General features: G+C 39.9%; 1 protein-coding gene across 1 annotated transcript; it reads left to right on the top strand.

Moving 5' to 3' along the window:
• Positions 1-1,100: 1,100 nt before the first annotated feature.
• Positions 1,101-10,904, top strand: LOC118362088 (hairy and enhancer of split-related protein helt-like). Its single transcript, XM_035742291.2, has 4 exons — positions 1,101-1,296; positions 9,620-9,724; positions 9,946-10,042; positions 10,289-10,904. The coding sequence occupies exons 1-4, from the start codon at positions 1,228-1,230 to the stop codon at positions 10,771-10,773; spliced, it is 756 nt and encodes a 251-aa protein (XP_035598184.2). The 5' UTR covers positions 1,101-1,227; the 3' UTR covers positions 10,774-10,904.
• The last annotated feature ends 12,210 nt before the right edge of the window (positions 10,905-23,114 follow it).

The raw sequence follows: 23,114 nt of genomic DNA, 5'->3' as shown, positions 1-23,114 counted from the left end.
TACCTGCATACATACTGGACTGATAAGGAACACTGCTATAGCTGTTATTATTAAAAGTATTATAATTATTTAAACATTTGAACAAGTTGGGACAACCCTTCAGTTAACTACTGTACCTATCAATTATCCAGTAGTAGTGATTATGGTTCCTCAATATACATTTAACATATTAAAACCTAGGCTATGTGTTACAGCACTACTTTTGGTGTCCCCCTCTGGAATAGGTCTTGAGAAAATCTCATGTAATCGTCCCCTCCAAAGTTGATATCAGATTTTCGCCCCTGAATTACATCACTAAATAATCATACCATCACCACATACAAGTAATAAACCGGATATTATATTTCCCCCACTCACTCATGCTACCAGGAGCTCCCTGAGAATTCCACGTGTGCAGAATGCGAAACCTAGGCCTCTGGCCTGCATCAGCAACCGCAGTACTTCTTGAAGCCGGGTCTCCGATCCCTCCACGTGACGTCCAGCGAAGACAAGAAGACGAGTCACGGCACCAGTGTAACAGATGTAAATCGTACTTTCCTTGCGTTGTGTTTTGTCCAAGTAAATCACATCAGCCAGTGGTCCCAGTTGAGCATCATTTATTTCTGTTGTTAAATAGGAAACAGCACGTTAGTTGTGCAGGGCTTAACGATATTGATGGCTGTCATGGCAAAATCCCTTGCATCACTTTTTCATACTGGGACGAACAAAATACAATACAAAATATAACATGTGTAAAATACCTGTTGTTAAATAGGAAACAGCACGTTAGTTGTGCAGGGCTTAACAATGTTGATGGCTGTCGATGACAAAATCTGTAGCATGAAGACAACTGTGTTAGCAGTGGGCTTATGTGACCATCGGTGTATACTAGCTAACACACTTATTTACAGCAATCATATGCCAAAGCACATCCCTAACAGGTACCATATACCCACACATGTATAAATGACTAATGTACAGCAAATTTGTACACATTGTAAAATAGAAAACAGTATTCAGAACGTGACCAACCCATTGCATCACATTTTCATACTGACGTTCGCGATCTCCCCCTATCTGCAAGCGGGGCCAATCACAACACGCCTTATTGTCATCAGAGTTGAACCAACCAATAAGAATGCTTGAACAATAAATACACCTTTCTTTAGAGGCAAGTGGAAACTTAACCAACCCTGCACCCTATCTCATTGTGGAGCTAGAGGAATTAGAGCCCTGTTCATAGATAAGATGAGAGCACCCATCCAGCTTGGATGGAGTCCGTCACTCTCAACAGGCCGGGCTTGGTCCTGTTTGTGGGTGAGTCCCAGAAAGAGGGCCAATTATCTACAAATTCTATCTTTTGGGAGGGGCAGAAAACAGTTTTCAACCAGCGATTGAGTTCTGAGACTCTGCTGTAGAGCTCATCACTCCCCCTAACTGGGAGGGGGCCAGAGACAATTACTCGAAGACAGACACATCTTTCTAGCTGATTTACACGCTGAAGCGATGTTGCGCTTGCTGACCTCTGACTGTTTCATCCTAACATCGTTGGTGCCGACGTGGATAACAATATCTCTATTACTCGCCAGTTTTAGCTTTAGCCAGGACCATCTTCAGATTAGCCTTAACGTCGGTAGCCCTGCCCCCTGGTAAACAGTGTATGATCGCTGGATGATTATTTTTAAATCTAATACTGCGGGTAATGGAGTTGCCAATGACTAAGGTTTTCAATTTGTCAGAGCTAATGGTGGGAGGCTTTGGCGTCTTAGACCCTGTAACTGGTGGAGGAGAGACCAGAGAAGGCTCGGCCTCTGACTCCGACTCGCTGCTTAATGGGGAGAACCGGTTGAAAGTTTCTGTCGGCTGAATGAGCGACACCGGTTGAGCATTCCTACAGCATTTCCTTCCAGAAGCCTTGAGAATGTTGTCCGGCTGTAGGGACTGTGCATGGGGATTTCTACTACTATCTGTACTTACTGGTGGCACAGACGCTGTTTCATCCTTTCTCACACTGAAATTACCCTTGCCTAACGATTGCGTCTGAAGCTGGGCTTGCAGCACAGCTATCCTCACCGTAAGGCGATCGTTCCCCTGTATATTATGAGTACAGCGACTGCAATTAGAAGGCATCATGTTAGTTACTACTTAGCTTCGGCTGGTGGAAGTCCGGACGAACCATGTCCAGATAAAGCGTCCAGGGTGAATAAGTTGAATGAAAAAAGTCTAACGAGGGAAAAATAAGGCGGTAATTAAAAAGTAAAAATCGTCAAGTTTGCTGTAGCAAAGTAACGTTAGCAACAAACCGCACAGCATCGAGTAAACACCTACTTCACAGTAAGTTAAATATTTATATATATTTACAAGATCAGAGATATAGCCTTCTGTACGTAACAATTGCATCCCCTATACTAAGGGGTACTCAACTACTATTTGAGAAGATTCGGTCACACAAATGTCCCTGGTAGCAAAGGTATGGATATTGTAATTTCTTGGTTTAGTTACAAAGCCCCACCTCGCAACCCATGCAACCCCAAACTGCATTAAATTGAAAGCCCGACTTAGTTGCTAAAAAAAATCATAAAATAGTTACATTCGGGATACGGGGTCCGTATTGACCCCGTTCTGGGTCCGGCTCTGGACCGCGGTCTGCCTGTTGAGTATGGCTGCCCTAAAAAATAAAGCTAATCCTCAAAGTAGGCTTGTCAGGTATTAATTTGTTTCATTTGATTACAATGCACCTATGTTGTCATTATATCTGAACAATACATTTATTTTGTTGCGTCATTGATTATGAATGTCTTCAGTGATCACGCCTTTAATCACAAATGGGATATAAATTATGGAAATTCGATTTTCAGTGAATGTTTATGGGTAGTGCAATTGTATAATTTGAAAATAGTGTAATGTACTGTAATTTACAGTACTGTTGCATATTATATTCAAAGGGCAAGTTTTAAACATGCGTTTTTTTGCTATTGGATTAAATGGTTGTTAAAATGACTCAATTGAGAATATATCATTATGTTGTGTTTTGGTGATTAAATCAGTGTTCCTATGGTATTTCACAGTACATGTATATTTTGGATCAAAGGTTGTGTGGTGAAAGATGTCTCCAAACAATATGAATACACGGGTTTTAAATACGTTTTAAATAAGGCTTGCTGTTTTACAAGGGTTACCAGTTTGGAGTTTTGAAAATTCCCCACATAGGCCTACTTGTGAAAATAAGTGCCAAAGCCATTGAAAGAAACTGGAAATGGTAGCCTAGCTAAAATGACTAAATGGTGAGCCTATCATTCATTATCTAATGTATTGGTGACTAAACAAAATGTTCTAATGGTATTTCACAGAACCTTGATTTTGCATGAACTCAGGGGAGAAAACTGTGGGAAACCGCAATGAATGCGCAATCAAAGGTTCTGAAAATAAGATAGGGGGCATTATAACTTATCAGTTTAGAGTTTTGTTAGGGGGAATTATAACAGTTATCAGTTTAGAGTTGTGTACTTAGTTTTCAAATATAGTACCACATGCATCTAGAAAATGTGCCAAAGTGATTGGAAAAAAACGGTAATGATATTGATGATTTGCATTTATCCATCATTATTTTCACCATGTATTATTTTTGTTTGTATTCCTTATTTATTTGATTTTCACACGCAATGGTGAGAGTGTGAACTGAGGCAGATCAGACTCAGGGTGGCGCGAGAAGCTAAAGGATTGGTGTCGGGGACTCACGATAGGTCATTGCGGGTCACAGCGCAGCGCATGACAATGTTTAACACCTGTCCAGTGTTTAACACTTCATTACCATAAGGGCTGTAATTTATTTTTGTAATAATACATCTTATACCATCTTATACAACAACTAATTTCGGAAATAGGTTGATAACACATTGACTACCTAATATTGGGGGGGCAGGTAGCTTAGTGGTTAGAAAGTTGGGCCAGTAACCAAAAGGTTTCTTTATCGAATCCCTGAGCTGACAAGGTAAAACATCTGTCGTTTTGTCCGTGAATAAGGCAGTTAAACCCCCTTTTCCTAGGCTGTCATTGTAAATAAGAATTTGTTCTTAACTGACTTGCCTAGTTTAAAAAAATAAATAGGCCTATGCAGTTATTAGAATGAGGTGTTTAACCTATATAAGTATAATATTATTGTAATGAATAAAAACAAAAATGTGGATGGTTTAGTACATTCGTTTGAGTATGTTAAATTGTAGTTAGTGAGAAACATTGTTTGATTCTCATTTTGCATGAGAATACATGAGAATATTCAATTCTAAAGTAATGCAGGGGGATTATACATTTATGAAAATTAAAACACTTATCTTCATTAGATAAGTATTCAAAGCCATGAGTAAATACATGTTAGAATCACCTTTGGCAGCGATTACAGGTGTGAGTCTTTCTGGGTAAGTCTCTAAGCACTATTCACAACTGGATTGTGCAACATTTGCCCATTATTTCAGAAAACTTCAAGCTCTGTCAAATTGGTTGTTGATCATTGCTAGACAACCACTTTCAGATCTTTGCCATGGATTTTCAAGCAGATTTAAGTCAAAACTGTAACTCTGCCACTTAGGAATATTCACTGTCTTCTTAGTAAGCAACTTTAGTGTGTATTTGACCTTGTGTTTAAGGTTATTGTCCTGCTCCCAGTGTCTGGTGGAAAGCAGATTTTGCCAGTGTTTAAAGCCTTTCCATTTATTTTTTATTCTGAAAAACTCCCCAGCCCGTAACGATTACAAGCGTAACATGATGCAGTCACCACTATGCTTGAGAATATGGAACGTGATAATCAGCAATGTGTTGCATTGGATTTTCCCAATACACAACACTTTGTATTCAGGAAAAAAATAACTGCTTTGCCACATTTTTTTAAGTATTACTTTAGTGCCTTTTTGCAAACAGGCTGCATGTTTTGGAATTGTTGTATTGTGTACAGTATAACTTCTTTTCACTCTTTCAATTAGGTTAGTATTGTGGAGTAATTACAATGTTGTTGAGCCATCCTCAGTTATCGCCTATCACAGCCATTAAACTCCGTAACTGTTTGCCGGAGAGGAAGGAAATCCCTGAGCGGGTTTCTTCCCTCCAGGCAACTGAGTTAGGAAGGACGCCTGTAGTGACTGGGTGTATTGATACACCATCCAAAGTCGAATTATTAACTCTAGCATACTTAATTAAAGGGCTATTTAATATCTTCTTCTTGTTTTACCCATTTACCAATAGTTCTTTGTGACACATTGGAACACCTCCCTGGTCCTTGTGGTTGAATATGTTTGAAATTCACTGCTCGACTGAGGGACCTTAGAGATAATTGTATGTGTGGGGTACAGAGATGATGTAGTCATTCAAAAATAATGTTAAACACAATTATTGCACACAGGTGAGTCCATGCAATTGATTATGTGACTTATTGGAGAAAAAAAAATCACCCAACATTTTTTGCTGAATTCACGTTAGTTAATTAACAACTCAACCAAATTGAACTCAGAACGAGACGTTGAACTTACATCTGTGCCCAGTGGGATGCAACCGCTGCCAATATGATTGTCTTTTACATGGATTCAGACTTTTAGGTAGCCTAGATATTTTCTTCCTTTCACCCACTGTAACCTGCCATCGACGTTGCAGCTAAACCGTTTACGCTTGGATCAACCCTACTCATGTTAACTATCAGCGAACATTTGGATAATCATGTGGGTGCTAGCAAGCATACTATACTGAATGGATTCCGATGTTTCATCGCTTGCTATCGTTTTGAGTTGAGATACTGTTGAATGCTCCGAGAGCGAAACGCTCGGAATTTTAAAAACGGACAATCCGACAATGCTCTGAATGTATGAACCGCCCAGAGCGCACTCTGACACTCCAGTGAATTTACGAACTAACCCTAACCCTTAATGTGAACACTGGAATTGTATGATGATATTCAACTCCTAATGTATAACTGTTCATAAGACATTTTTGTTAAGAAAATACGATGTGTTTGCTGTTGGTGGTATTATGTTGCTCCTCAGATAATTTATTTGGCCTATTTTACCAGCCTGGTCTCATAGACTAGACGTAACATAGTAAATATAAATCAACGACACTCAAATTAGTATGATTGTTAGTCAGGGTGGATGGGTGAGCATGTAATGTGAAAATCTAGCATCTCAAAGGTGACAAGTTCGAATCTAATCACGGACAACTTTAACATGTTAGCAACTTTTCAACTACTTCTTACTTTTTTAGTTATTTGAAACTACTTATGTTAGATATCCCTTCCCCTAGCCCTAATCTTAACCCTACTCCCTAGCTAACATTAGCAAGCTAGCTAATGTTAGCCACCTATCTGGAATTTGTAACATATTGTAACGACCCTGTGTTTATAAGCGTGGAAATCGACTCTGCTGCACGAGCATGCTTTTGCGGCACAGTCGATAGCGCAGGCTAGAAGGTCGAGGGTTCAAGACCTGCTCCCTGCCTGTTTCATTACAATATCATATGTTTAGCAAATTTGTAACATATTGTACATTTTACAAATTTGTAACATATAATATGAATTGTAATTCGTAACATATCATACGAACTTGGTAATGGACATCCAAAAATTGATACATACCATAAAAAACGTAACATATCATGCTAAAGGGAGTGCCTCTTACGAACAGAATAATATGAAATGCTATGAGACCAGGTTGATTTTACATGACATATATAAGGAATTTGGTGCTCACATTTTATTTATTGCAAATACATAAATATTCGTTTTTTTATCATGATACTGCTATCTTTGTTTTGTCATGGACTTGATCTGCTCTTATGCACGTATTATTTTTGTTTAATGCAGAACCTAATATCTAATCTGAGCTCGCCTTAATTTGTTGTCTTTTATGGTATTATTAAATAATTAAGCTTCATACATCATATGACTGAATATAATAGTTGTTTTTATTGTGGTTAGAATACTGAACAAATAACGCCATATGAAAACATATGTGTCATTATTTTAAACATCCCACGTGATCTGAGCATTTAAAATGTGTATAGTATGGAGCATTAGGGTATATTGGAGTATACAGCATGGAGACGCAGTCCTAGTGCCCAAACATCCACCATGACTGTTTTACATCTATGTAAATAGTACAAATGACAATAACAAAACATTTAGCAAACTCATAACTCGATTTTTACCACAGTGATTAGAAAACATGTAATTTAAAGTTTGAATAATAAAATGTAGTTATAAAACATGTCAAGGATCGGTGAGAACTGACGCATCGTCTTTAACCAACGTTAATAGTTCCTAAAGTCTCGTTGTAGACTTTCGATAGAACACAGTCACACTATAAAACGTAATAAAAAGTCATAACGTTGTTATTCTTGTTTTCAAAGACCACATGTATAAAGACGTGTTAAAAAAAATCCACAATAAAAGTAATGGGATTTAACGGCCCAGTCCTGTTCACCGGCGCCTTTCTCTAGTGGTGCTCCAGTCTCCAACGCTTTAGAAGTCCTGGGATCCTTTATATTTTATTTAAGCTCCGTTTCTTTTATTAATTTTTTTCTCTCAAAAGTTGCACACAGGATCAATTATATGAAACACGGCGAAACTTTCAAGATTAAAACGTCCCGATGAAAAAAAGCAGACGAGAAAACGGTTTTGGCGCATGAGACCCAAGGCTGAATCTGTGAGACGGAGCGTACACAATAAACCTGTTGTTAAACTTGCTGTGAAAATATGTTTGAAGAAAATAGACAATTGTTGTACGAAATGTATTCAAGTATAAAATAATGCCCTTTGTTGGAGAAAACTTGAGCAATGTGAGGGTACAAAAGTCCCCTGTGGTATTTACTAGGTCCCTTTGTGAAGTTTGCGCTTTGGCGTCTCCACTTGGCGCATTACCCAGGCCCCTTTAAACGCGATTGTTTCTTTCTTTCTAATGACGTTTACCGGATCAAAACATGCTGTTAATTCGATCAGAAAGCTTCACCCTTCACAACAATACCAGAATAATTTCTCTCAAAGTTTGTTAAGTTGACCGAAATTAGGCAAATGAATAGGGGTCTCTAGGCTACCCCTGACGCAGGTGACGGGGATAATGCACGTTCACACCAGCTGTATTCTTTATTTCTCCCCTTTCTTTCACAGCATTATTAAAATGTAGGCCAATGAAACTATTCACTCAACTCAATAGACATTTTCTTATAGAATAATAGGATACAAATTGAGCCTCTCCAAAGAGTCCTCGGTGGTGGGTAACCCTCTAGTGCCAAAGACTGCTGGAGACGCCGGCCGGTACGCAGGCGACGCTCGTGTGCCAGACCCATCACACACCTGCCGAGGACTCCCACGAAATAAAGAATGTAAACAAAAAGCTTGCCATCTCTCATAAAAGATGGACGTGTCATCAAGTCGTGTGAGAAACGCGGAGAACAAACGGGGGGACTCCGTCTCCAAAAGTTCTCCCTTGAACTTGGCGGAACAGCCTATTAAAGGCTTACTTAATTACTCTAATGGCACTGGACAGGCCTTAAAACTCAGACAGGGCTTCGATGGAAGTTAAGTTCGCTTGCTGGGATTTGTAAACAGGCGATCGTGTGAGAAACGCGAGTTGGAAGAAAGAGGGGTCTTTTTTCGGCGGCTTTGTTTTCAGTGCGCGCACTGCGCCCGATCGGATCAGGCGAACCCAACGCTCAGTTCACATTTCCCGCCTGAGTTGTTACTATGCAAATAATATTATAAAAATAATCACGTGCATGTCTTTTGAACAGCCACGTGGATGAACAAAGCAAGTATTTCCCCCTGCTAGCCCACGGCTTCAGACGTTTTACTTGTTCTTTAACTGATCCTAAATGCTCACATTTACCAGAAGCATGCTCTTTAATCCTATGGAATAATTTAAACCATGAATGCTGGAGTCCCTCGGATGATCGCTTTATAAGGGGCAGCTTCTCAGCTCACCTCTCAGTCTACCTAGTCTACAAGCTAAGGAACACACATCCAAACTCCCTCTTTGCATTAATATTTTGAATTAGAACTTTATCAGCACATTGCCAAAGGATGGCATCCAAGATGAAGGATCGCAAGGTAGGCGCTCCCCTTCTGCGCTTTGGGATGGAAACCTACTCGGAAATCGTGGCCTTTTCTAGTCGTTATTTTAATATTTATTACAATAATTTACTTTGGTACTCATAATGTACCATCATTATGGCTATGTGTAGTCAAATGCGAAATTTGGCTCCATGGAAATCGATCGGAACCAATATAGTACACATTTGAGTTTGCAAAAACGACTAAAATGCAAATAATTGATTCAAAGAAGAAAATTGGCTTAAGTTACCACTAAAATAGTATAATTTACGGTTTGAAACCCATGTGTGCCATACCCCATGGTTGTGTTGGAGCCTTGGCACCTGCCTTGGTCCATGTGTTACTCGCAAGCGCTTATTGCGCACTAGTGCACAAAAGCGCATCAAGGTGGCAAGGCTTATGCGTCTCTTTGCCGTTTGGTTTCCAAGTAGTTTCGTCTTCATTATAGTGTCAATCAGATTTTTATTCTAGGTTTCCAGAGCTATACACGTTAGATCTGTCCCACTGATGATTATGTTTGTTTGTCTAATCATTTGCGTTGTTATTTTTCAACAGAGAACTCCCATCTCCCATAAAGTGATAGAAAAAAGAAGACGGGACCGCATCAACCGCTGTCTAAACGAACTGGGGAAAACTGTGCCAATGGCGCGCGCGAAACAGGTAGCCTACAGTACAGTTGTGAAATTAAATCATCTTGTTCTAAGTTTTATATTGGCTAAATATATGTATTATTTAGCCTACTCATTGCATTAAATCCTTGCTATGCGTGACAAATAGGGTAGCCTACATAATGTCTGCCGTCTGTAGGCTCATCTGTTTGATTTCGTGTATTTAAACGACTTAATATATTTTTTTCTAATGACTTTTTTGTCTGATGGTAGAACTCTGGAAAACTGGAGAAGGCCGAGATTCTGGAGATGACAGTTCAGTATCTACGAGCGCTCCACTCCGCAGACTTCCCCAGGGGCAGAGAAAAAGGTGCGTAATTCCTGTTGGCTCCAATGCGCACGGACCCGGGGCTCTCACCCAGAGCGCATCCCTATCCTGTTCCACCTTCTTTTACTCCATTCCGGCTGTCTGGTTTACACATTTATCGCCGTAATATCAATCATCATCACTGTAGTCTATATCGTAAACATATCCTCACATTTGAATGTAATAGCCTAAATAATAACGGCGTTTCGGTGTGTTTTCTGATCGTCCCCTTCTTCGGATTCCTTTTAGGTGAGCTACTGGGGGAGTTCGCCAACTACTTCCACTACGGCTACCACGAGTGCATGAAGAACCTGGTACACTACCTGACCACGGAGGAGAGGGTTGAGACCAAAGACATCAAGTACGCAAGGATCCTGACCTTTCTTCAGTCCAAGTCCCGAGTCGTCAACGAGCCGGTGTTCGGCTCCCTGGGCGCGTTGCCAGACCAGGCAGATTATCTGTGCCAGTTTCACTCCTCCCCGGAGTCACACCAGAGCCACAGCCCCAGCGACTCCGTGTTTCAGCAGAGCCCACCTGGACACTTCTCTTGGCACAGCACTGCACGCAGCCCAACCATGTCGTACCCAACTGTGCCGCTTTCCGCGCCGACGCAACAGCACCACGGTGGCTACTTGTCACCAGTGCAAGGACTTGACCATCACTACTTCAACTTCTTCAACGGCCACCCGCACGCGAATGCGTTCAGTTTGCACAGTACGCAACACGCGTTGTAAATAGAATCCGGCAACCATTTAGTGTTGTGTTTATTTATATATGTGTTCATAATAATATACTTAAAGATCGTGGATATTGTATACTGTACAATACATTTTTTTTAAATAAATAAAAGTAAATGTTTATTTCCCACAGTTTTTGGTTTTCTTGGGGTATTATAACATAGGTTGGTCATCAATTGGTGAAAATCTCCCTAAAAATCTGATGGTATAATAGCGTTGGTCTATTGATAGGCCTAATTGTTCATTCTTCTAAATCATTTATTACAGAAGAGTTAGCCTGTTACAGTCAAACCACTCGGGCCATTTCTACAAAAATATATATTTGTATTTCTTAAAGGGATAGGCTGGTTAACTTTCTTTTCCGCGTATTTTAAACTAACCACGGGTGTTGTCCTTTCATACAAACTGTTTTTAAACCAATACAGTCACATTTTATTGGTCAAATACACATATTTAGCAGATGTTATTTCGGGTGTAACGAAATGCTTGTCTTTCTAGCAACAACAGCGCAGTAGTATCTAACAATTCACAACAATACACACATCTAAAAGTAAAATAATGGAATTAAGAAAGTATATAACGCCCTTTAACTGGTTATTTAGCAAGTTACAGAATATCCTAACATTTTTGGAGCATATAGCAATGTTAGTTGAAACGGATTATAGCCAGTAAGAAGCTAGTTGACAAGAAACCGTGGTCCACTTATCTTTATCATCTAGGCTAGTAGTATTATGTGTCGATAGGACCTTAGGCCACTTACAATTAAATAAGCACTAAACTAATTCACTAAACCGGGACTTGCCTTCTTCTATGAAGGATGGACTCTTGTTAACTCAAATATTAATATATGTTTAGGTTGACAGTTAGGCTACTCTCCTCTTCATCAATTACTCATCTTCCTTATTAAAGCTTATGTAGGTTGCTTTTCTCTAATTTGAAGATTTTTATGGCCATTGAAAACTGAAAAAATTAAGAAAGTCACACACTCCCAAATATATGTTATTCATGAACTCATTGCTGAACTAACGTTTTGGCAACCTCCTAAGACCTAAAACCGATCACCCTGTTGCACGATTACAAAAACTTGTATTTGAGGTTTAAAAACACTTGTGAAGTTTGTCATTTTCACTTTTTAATTTCAGACTTGATTTTCCCTTACAAAAATGTATCAACCCCTACCAACATTTCCATTAATTATAATCAACATAATAATTTACATTTCCTGTTGCTGCAGTACTATTTTTCAGCTGTAGCATACTGGCTCAAATTAAGATCCTACATCGGCATCAATGCTTTTACCAAGTTACTTAAAGGCAGTGACTCAGCGCAACCAATGGCTATAGTGAGAGGTGTTGTCTTGTTAAGTGATGGGATAATATATATTTTTAATCATTGAGTAAAAATTTAGTCAATTATGAAATATGATTATGAAGATATTGATGCCAACCTATTAGGCCGTATACAAGCTCCATCATATACCAGACTTGAGATACCATTTTTTTAAGATGGGGTCAATAAGTTATTGTGCACACATTATCGATCAGAATAGGTGATTGGAATAAGTGTCATTTTACACAATAGTCTGTTGAACTCCAACACCATGATTGACAGTAAGCTTCTTTCCTGGGTGATCCATTAATAATGGTGCACATTCACAGTGCACCACCCATCCAGCCTTAGTTTTCTACACCTATATTCAAATAAAATGCAAATAGTAAAATATAGCTGCAAGCAGCAATGTCTGGGTTCGGCTGTGGACCCAATGTGCCACCATCTGGACAAATTGGACACATTGCCCTAAAATAGCTACATCTGTGCTCCTTGCCAAATATCAGAACTCAAAATTAAACATATCATGCAATATACATATTTTGGATGATTTTTTTATGATGACTAATTGTTCCACATTTTGTTGAGTTACAAAGTGGGATTGAAATTTATTTAATTGTAATTTTTTGTCAACAATCTACGCAACATACTTTGTAATGTGAAGTGGAATATATATATATATAAACATTCAGACTTTTTTTGGATGAATGGAAAATCCTTTTGATTTGAGTATTCAACTCCCTGAATCAATACATGTTAGAAGCAACTTTGGCAGCAATTACAGCTGTGAGTCTTTCTGGGTGAGTCTATAAAACCTTTGCACACCTGGATATTACTATATTTGCCCATTCATTCTTAAAACAAATTCTTCAAGCTCTGTCAAGTTGGTTGTTGATCATTGCTAGACAGCCATTTCAAGTCTTGCCATGTATTTTCAAGCTAATTAAAGTCAAAACTGTAACTCGGCCCTGCTGAAAAGTGGATTTGTCTCCCAGTTTCTGTTGGACAGCAGACTTAACCAGGGTTTCCTTTAGGTCTTTGCCTGTGCTCAGCTCTATTCCTTTTCTTTTTATCCTAAAAAACAACTCCTTAGTATTTGCCAATGACAAGCATACCCATAACATGATGCAGCAACAACCATGCTTATAAATATGAAGACTGGTACTTAGTGATGTGTTGTGTTGGATTTGCCCCAAACATAATGCTTTTGTATTCAGGACAAAAAGTTGATTACTTTGCCACATTTTTTTTGCAGTATTTAGTGTCTTATTGCAAACAGGATGCATGTTTTGGAATATTTGTATTCTGTACAGGCTTCCTTCTTTTCACTCTGTAATTTAGGTTAGTATTGTGGAGTAACTACAATGTTGTTGATCCATCCTCAGTTTTCTCCTTATCACAACCATTTAACTCTGTAACTGGTTTAAAATCACCATTGGCCTCATTGTGAAATCTCTGATTGGTTTCCTTCCTCTCTGTCAACTGAATTAGATACACTCTTGTATCTTTGTAGTGAATAATTGTTTACTCAAGACATTTCAGCTTTTAATTTGACTAAAAACATAATTCCACTTTGATATTATGGGGTATTGTGTGTAGATCAGTTTCAACACAGAGAGAAGCAATGGTTTCTAGAGACACTTCTACCTATATTTAAATATAATTCAAATAACAAACACGATTTGTCGACGCTCTCTCTCAAAGAGGAGGTCCTTCTAGGGAAGGGTTCATCTCTGTGTGTTAACAACATGAGAAACAGAGGTTTCTGGGAAGGGGGGCAACTCCATGCTTTAAACCCCTATCTTAAACAAGCTTGCATGTTAGGTCCCATTCATCCCTCGCTCCTTCAACCAAGCTAAAGTTTATCAATGAGATTTCAATTATCAACAAAAGTCTTTTGTCACAAATATCAATCCATGTCTGTATCTACACTGTTATAACATTGTTATTCATGGTTATAATAGGTGAGATATTGTTAGTAGGGAAAATATCAGTTCTCATGCCAGTAAGAAACAAAGTGGTCACTTGATGTATTCTGTCAATGAATTAAAAATGTTTCACAACACCAGTAATGCAAAATGCTTTTTAACATTATGATAAGAATTTAAGAATTTGTCCTCAACTTACTTGCCTAGTTAAATAAAGGTTAAATAAAATAAAACATGAAAGTGATTTGGGGATTCTTCATGAAGGGATTTTCAAGGACTACAGATGAAATATGAACATTCTCACACACTTTTGGCATAGGCAAGTTGCATCAATTCCATATATTTTGGCAAATTAGGCTAGACTATTCATCATTGTGGGTCGAATTAAAGTTTGCAGTTCCGAGGACAAGATGAGGGCCACCTTGGTTTAAAAGTTGCCCTTCATTTGCATACAATTTTATCAATTGTCAGTGAGCCATGGTGTGCATTGTTGATCCAACATTGGAGGAGGACAGTGCTCCAGTCTAACCATTTTATCAGCGGAGGATAAAGTCAACCTTGGGATTTACAAGTCGACTAAAAAAGTGCTCTTGACCCGACCATAGTCATTGCCAAAAATACATATATTTCAATCAATCTCCTTATATTTGGACTCATTTCAATTGGGCAAATTCTTTACCTGGACTCTGATAACTCAATTGTGGCAGGGCCTCTGACTTTCCCCCACATAGAAAATAAAATGTCTTCCAACTAGTAGGGAGTTGATTTTGTCCAGCTTGTGCCTTAAATGCTCTTCCCTTGTCTCTCAATAACTCAACTAATCTCCTCCCCAATCCCTGTCCCTTCACTCTTTCTTTAAGTAAGTTGTATGGCATTGCTTTCCAAGACAGCGGTGAGAAAAGAGAGGTAAAAAAGAAAGTGAGAAACTCCGTGTTTTTTTGCTAGGGTTGCCCCATTGTGGTTGGCCTGAATGGGAGGACAATCTCTGGTTCCTTGGGCTTCATCCTTGAGTGAATCGGAAGAAAAGTAATCACCCCCATGAAATCAAAGTGTTCTCTATGGAAGGGAAGGACTAAAGCTGCTTGCTGGGCACCCCAGACCCCTCTCCCCCAGGCCCTCTCCCCCAGGCCCTCTCCCCTCTTCAGCCCAGGTCAGGGAGCCCTGTTACTGTTTTCCTCTCCTTCTTCCACCAACATGTACACTTTTACACACGCACACACACTAATTAGCCAGAGTGTCCCATGGGTGCGGGTTAAAGCAAAGAGAGTGAGGGGTCTGCAGGTGTCCTTGTGTGGACTAGAGGATGGATGGATGGATAAATGGACAACGCCAGCTACTGACCAAAATGGGAGGACAAAGTGCCCACGCAGATGGAAAAGTGATAATAAGATAAAAGAGGGCTTTTGAAAAAATACTTTGGTCCCAACAGCCCCAATATTGGTTTAAGTCTGTGCTCTAAACACAAAGTTTAGCAGAGAAAAAAAAAGACTCCCTGGTCAGCCAGATGAAAATGATTTAGCGACAGCACTCACCATGAATAATAATAAATTGAACACAGAAACAAAGGATCCCCGCCAAAAAAAAAACAATTTATTGTCATGTAAACTGATTCTCAATGAGTGAGCTTTCAATGTCTCACTGGTTAGATAATGTTTATCTTTTGCATTAATATCACACACTGAACTTTCACAAACAAGAGTTCCCTCCTTACAGGAATGTTGAAACTGAACAAAATACCACTTTGAACTGATTTTAACATGAAGGAATGTACAAGTGTAAAGCACATGGAGAGTTTGTTTACATATGAGCACCAAAAGCATTGGGACAGTGACATATTATTTATTGTTTTGTCTCTGTACTCCCGCACTTTGGATTTGAAATTATACAAGCTTTAATTTGAGAGTATTTTTTTTATCCATATCACGTGAACTATTTAGAAATTATAGCACTTTTGTACATAGTCCCCACATTTTATGGGACCAAATGTATTGGGACAAAGTCATTTATATGTGTATTCTAGTAGTCAAAAGTTTAGTATTTGGTCCCATATTCCTAGCACGCAATGATTACATCAAGCTTGCGACTCCACAAACTTGTTGGAAGCATTTGCTGTATTTTTGGTTGGGTTTCAGATTAATACTAATGAATGGTAAATAATGTATTATGTCATTTTGGAGTCACTTTTATAATACGAATTGAATATGCTTCTAAACACATCTACACCATGATAACGGATAGTCCTGAATGAATCGTGAATAATGATGAGTGAGAAAGTTACAGATGCACAAATATCATAACCCCAGGACATGCTAACTTCTCACCATTACAATAACAGGGGAGGTTAGCATTGTTGGGTGGGTATGATATTTGTGTGTTTATAACTTTCTCACTCATATATACAGTACCAGTCAAAATTTTGGAGACAGCGACTCATTCCTTGGTTTTTCTTTATTTTTACTATTTTCTACATTGTAGAATAATAGTGAAGCCATCAAAACTATGAAATAACACATTCGGAATCATGTAGTAACCAAAAAAGTTTTAAACAAATCAAAATATATTTTATAGCCACCCTTTTCCTTGATGACAGCTGTGCACAGTCTTGGAATTCTCTCAACCAGCTTCATGAAGTAGTCAACTGGAATGCATTTCAATTAACAAGTGTGCTTTAAAAGTTAATTTGTGGAATTTCAAAATCTACAAAGAAATGGTTAATTGACCAAACAAATTCAACATTTTGCCATGGCCATCTCAGTCTTGGGATTTAAGAGGGCAGTCCATGAGCGCAGATGAAGGATATCAAGGATCTGGAAAGATTCTGTATTGAGGGATGATCTAAGATCCCTCCCAATGTGTTCTCCAATCTCATAAAACATTTTAGAAAAAGGCTCAGTGTCGTTATCCTCACAAAAGGAATGTGCTGGAGTATTGAAAACAGGGATACAATATTTTTGGGGGAGATTTTGTTAAGTTTAGTATCTGGTCCCAAATGACTACATCAAGCTTGTGACTCTACAAACCTGTTGGATGCATTTTCAGCTCATTTTGTTTGTATTTCGGATGATTCTTTTCCCAATATAATTGAATGGTAAGTAATGTATTATATCATTTTGGAGTCACTTATTGTAAATATGAACGGAATATGTTTCTAAACACTTCTACATTAATGTGGATACTACCATAACTACGGATAATCCTGAATGAATTGTGAGTAATGATGAGTGAGAAAGTTACAGAGGGTCAAAGATCACACCCCCAAAACATGCTAATCTCCCCTGCTATTGGTAATGGTGAGATGTGAGATGAGGGTATGATATTTGACCCAAACATAATCTCTTTCTCTGAGTATTAGTATAAAATAATATAATTTCCCAATTTGTTAGACACTACAATATAGCTCAGTATTTGAAATATTTATTTTATAGAGTCATTATCGCTCATCTTTATCAAGTGATCCAATAATTCTGGACCCCACTACAGTGCCAAAATACTTCATTTTTAAAACTTTTTTTTATCTCATACAATACCCCATGATGACAAAGTGAAAACATGTTTTTAGAAATTTTAGCAAATTTATTGAACATTTAATACAGAAATATCTCATTTACATAAATATTCACACCCCTAAAGCAATGCATGTTAGAATCACCTTTGGCAGTGATTACTGTGAGTATTTCTGGGAAAGTCTCTAAGAGCTTTGCACACCTGGATTGTAAAATATTTGCACATTATTATTTTAAAGATTCTTCAAGCTCTGTCAAGTTGCTTGTTGATCATTGCTAGACAGCCATTTTCAAGTATTGTCATAGATTTTCAAACCGATTAAAGTCAAAACTGTAACTAGGTCACTCAGGAACATTCGAAAGTCGTCTTGGTAAGCAATTCCAGTGTACATTTGGCCTTGTGTTTTAGGCTACTGTCCTGCTGAAAGGTGAATTTGTCTCCCAGTGTCTGTTGGAAAGCAGACTGAAGCAGGTTTTCCTCTAGGATTTTGCCTGTGCTTAGCTCTACTCCATTTATTTTAATTTAAAAAAATGTAATATGGTTCTAATTCAAGAAGTCTTGAATAACTAACTTTTTCCAAAGGAGTATTATAATTTTCTTTCAGCAGCAATTATTCGATAAAGCTCATTATGAAAGTGAATCATGGTAAGAGTTTCAACATGCTGAATGGGGTTTAACTCGATCTTGTACTCTATAAGGATATGGAAGTGGATTAAAATATCTTAAATCTATGGTGGAACACATTGGTTAAAAGTTAGTAAGTGTACTTTCTTACTTAGTCTTGAGCTAAGTGGTACTTGGTCACACAAGGAAGAACATTTCTCTGCAGACAGATCCTATGTTTCGTTATGGGACTGCAGTATGGCGGCCATGTTGGACCCATGCCTCCACGGCTGTTTCCGTCTCCCAAAGGAAACTCTGAGGATGGAATTTCATTCACATTATAAGGATCAAAGCCATTGGCCATAGCCACTGGAATGTGGCTGAGGCACAATCAGATGGAACATCAGTCTGATGGTTTTAGGTTTGTGCAAAATGTTAGGTTTGTGCAAAACAATTAACAGGGATAGGCTATCCTGTTTGTCAACTAATCAGAATTCCCTGCATTTCATCCACCTTCCATCCCTGTCGATGTCAAACTTTCGAGCCAGCATCTCCCACTCGAAGTCATCGAGGTGCACACACAGACCTTTCAGCACTTCCTGGAACTCCTCCTGGCTCACAAACCCCTTCCTATAAGGATCCATCTCCTCAAACTCCCCCCGCAACTCATCCAATGACAGCTTCAACTAGGCCAGTGTAGAGGGAGGGAAATAATGACAGATTATAATATGTAAGGGTCGTTATCAAGGGTGTGGATACTGGTGTGATTAACCCATACAATGAAAAGTGCATTGAGCACCTGGGGTAAATTAAGGTTACTTACGTAACCCCAGATCTCTGATATTATTTATTTATTTGTTTATTTAACCTTGATTTTGACAGAGAAGATGTATTGAGACCTATGTCTCTATTCCAAATGCGCCCTGACTTACACAATATAAAATACACATTAAACACAATATACATTAGAATACATTATGAGTGAGATATCACACGTGGGGATTTGCTATGATCACCTACTCTTGGAAGAATCTATCAAAAGCATATGTTGGACAGTGGCGAATGAGGGGAGCCCCTCACTTTCATTATAAGGAGCCACTCTCGCCCTCAGGTTATTTTCAAACATGCTTTTCTTCCTCGCGCTCTTGCGATCAGTGGAATGAGGTGAGACATCTCACTCATAATATCAGAGAACCAGGGATACGGAAGTAACCTTAAAGTTCTCTTTCAATTATTTGTTTCGATATCTCACATGTGGGAATATGGCCAACTCTTGTATTACAAAGATATGCCCTCTGAAGCCAGGGTAGTCTCAAAGATCAGCAACCCTCAGAGGTCCCGATAACTGAGGGAGTACACACCGAAAAGGTGCAGAGGCAACCAATTGGGACAAAACCTCAAAACAAAGTGAGGGGAAACCCAATACAAGGCACACACAATCTCAGTTTAAAACAGTGGCCAAGAGGTAAACTCCTCTGTAGGAAAGGGCCCTTCCATGCCCCTCTGAAGGCTATCACCCTGGCCACCATAAGTCAATATAATAGCCCCTATGATCCGGCAGGATATCGTTGGAGAGAGAAGGGCCCACCCTCTTCCATGAGTGGTTGCCAATGAGTGAAGACCCTCGCCTGACACCCTCGCCTGACACCCTTGTCTGAGCTCTCCTACCAATCCAAATAGATGAATACTGGACAACTATGAGGACACCCTTCTAGGGAAGGTGACAGGCGAAAAGCCATAGGCTCCAAGGTGCGATAATGAGAAAAAGTCGACCCAGGCCAAGATGGGGTTAGGTACATTAACCTGAAAAAACCCTGGGAAGACTGCAGTCATGAACAGTGGCTAGCACAGCCCACACATACGCTTAGGGACGCCAAGGGCAGTAGCAAAGCTAAAGATGGATGAATATTACATCTCCATGCTTTTCAGCAGGTAGTAGCTGCTGTGAAAGGGTCTTATGCACAATTGACACTTCTCAGGACGAACTGAAGGCTTAGAGTTTGGCCGTAAGCAAAGTGTGCCCCTCAGAGACAAAACAACAGTTCTGCATGAACTGTTTCACTTTCTGGGCCATGAAATGACCTCACACTAGAACCGCAATTGGCCAACGCCCCCTGCCGTTTGATTTTGACCTAATTGCTCAGTGGTCAGAATTTTGCACCCTCTACAACCACTGTTATTATTATTTGACTCTGCTGGCCATCTATGAACATTTGAACATCTTGGCCATGTTCTTACATCAGCCGATGTAAGAAGGGCTATATAAATACATTTGATTGATTGACTGATCCTGCTGCTCTGATTGGATGAAGCAAAGCTGTCTCCGTTCACTCGCTTCATATTTCACCCGATCACTTCTCACAGCATGCTTCAGTCTGACCATTTAGATGGCTGCTGCATCCTGTTAGCCTGCCACTATAATAAATCAATAGGCCAGGATGTTTGCTAGCAACCTATCAATGCGCAGAAGCGCATTCTGACTCAGTCACAGCAAACTGCCGATCTATAAACAAGGAGATAGGCATAATCCAGTGTTGTAGTACGAGACCAGCAGAGACCAGCCGAGTGATCAGCCCCCGTTTATTCCAATAATTCTAGCAAAACTATGTCAGGGTGACATGACAGGCAGCAGGAGTATCAATCTTCCAATGCCTATCTGTGTTTCTTCTATAGCCTGCAGAAGTGCCCTGTGCCTGCCCTGCATCGCCGTGCCACAATTTAGATAAAATATACCCGCCAAAACGTAATATGTCCATGCACGCATACACTTTATTCTTCCAGATCGAGATCATGTCAGTGAAATTAGTCATCATCCGTTTCACTTATGACAACCATAAATAAGTTCTGTGCCAGAAAACACACAAAAAAGCACACTGCAGTGTGCAAATATTGCACAACTTCAATCACCGAGATGGTTGGGACCACTTCCAACTTTTCCCGTCATGTGGAGAGGAAACAAATGGAGAGCAAAGTTGAGAAGCTAGTTAGCTAACTACTAATAGCTAGCATAAAATAGTCAAAAATAGTATGCTGGTTAGCAGTGGCTATCTTTTTAAAATGTATTTTTTACTAGATACTGCACAGCCAAGTTTGGCAGCATTTGCACAGACAATTTTTCTGTACAGTCCAAGATTCTCCAAGACAACAAGAAATCCACCAGGCCATCATTAACGATGTAATAATTGGCTGCACTCTGCCATTGTCGATCGTGGAAAATGACCAATTCAAGCACTTTCTTAAAGTATTGGACAACAAATACACCTCAATTGGAAGATGGACCATAACAGAGAAACGCATCCTGGTGTTGGTTGGGAAGGTAAAGGACACTATCACAGAGAAGCTACAGAGCCAACCGTCAGTGTCCATTACAGCCGAAATATGGTCTGGCCGCTCCTTCTTAGGAGTTACCGCTCACAGCCAAATAGAAATGAGCTGGAGTCCTTCCTCCTAGCCTGCAGGTGGTTCACAGGGCAGCATGGTGCAGAAAATACAGCTATAACTTTTTATGAAACCATCGATGAATATCGCATCAAAAATAAAGGAGCTTATGTTATCACAGATAATGCAGTAAATATGAAATGTGCATTCAAAGTGAAGTTGCCACAGCAGGAGGAGCACAGTGAAGAAAGTGACGACAGTGAAGATGGTAACCTGCACGATGAACATCTGTAGGAGGATGTATCGTGGGATGACGAGGTGAACATCGACCTCCTGAGATCCAGACAGCGACTCTCCTGTTTTGCTCACTCCCTACAGCTAGTGATACATGATGGAATGAAAGAAGTCAAGGCCATTTCACAAGCTATCGCCAAGACATCAAGGTTCAGTACACTGCTACATAGTAGCAGCCTATTTAAACACAGGTTTGAGGTTGTGTTTGGCATGGGAAAGTCTGTTCCGGCAGCAAATACCACTTCCTGGAATAGCATGTTCAAGCAGCTGCAGGCCCTCAAGGCTCTTGACCACAGGGCCCTCACAGTTATGTGCAGCGTGGACTTCGAGAATGCGTTTTTTACCATTCACGAATGGAACCAACTGAAAGAATTGAATGCAGTTCTTGCATCATTCTATGAGGCAACGGATCTTATAGAAGGAGATAAGTCTGTCACCATCAGTATGATGGCCCCAACTGTCTTGGATCTGAACACTCACCTGCTCCAGATGGAGGAGTCAAGAAGACAATGCCGGCCATCAGCAAAGGCCATTTGACAGTCTCTACTAAAAAGATTCTCAGGGGCCTCCCGAGTGGCGCAGCGGTCTAAGGAACTGTGTCACAGTGCTAGAGGCGTCACTACAGATCCAGGTTTGATCCCGGGCTGTGTCGCAGCTGGCCGCGACCGGGGGACCCATGAAGCGGTGCACAATTGGACCAGCGTCGTCCGGGTTAGGGGAGGGTTTGACCGGCTGGGATGTCCTTGTGCCATTGCGCTCTAGCCACTCCTTGTGGTGGATGGGCGCATGCATGCTGACTTCGGTAGCCAGCTGTACGGTGTTTCCTCCGACACATTGGTGCGGCTGGCTTCCGGGTTAAGAATGCAGTGTGTCAAGAAGCAGTGCGGCTTGGTGGAGTCGTGTTTTGGAGGACGCGCGGCTTTCGACCTTCACCTCTCCCAAGTCCGTACGGGAGTTGCAGCGATGGGACAAGACTGTAACTACCAATTGGATATCACAAAATTGGGGAGAACAATGGATATAAAGTAACCCAAAAAATATGAATAGTAATTTAGAATTCTCAGGAATCTTTGTGAGAATGAAAAGGGTCAAGGAGTGAGGGAGAGGAAGCTTTTGGCCATGACGTGTACTTCCTTGCCGCCATGCTGGATCCACAGTTTGGCCTCAGCTGAGTTGATCTAGATGTTACCAACAATGGGAATGTTACATTGCAGAAGAAGTTCAGAGATTATCTGAAGAGAACACAAACGGGTAAGTACATTCTTTTATCCCATGACTTTCTCTTGATTGTTGACTACTTTG

The sequence above is a fragment of the Oncorhynchus keta genome, chromosome 29 (genome assembly GCF_023373465.1).
Source record: "Oncorhynchus keta strain PuntledgeMale-10-30-2019 chromosome 29, Oket_V2, whole genome shotgun sequence".
NCBI lineage: Eukaryota > Metazoa > Chordata > Actinopteri > Salmoniformes > Salmonidae > Oncorhynchus > Oncorhynchus keta.
This window is presented reverse-complemented; position numbering and strand designations above follow the sequence as displayed.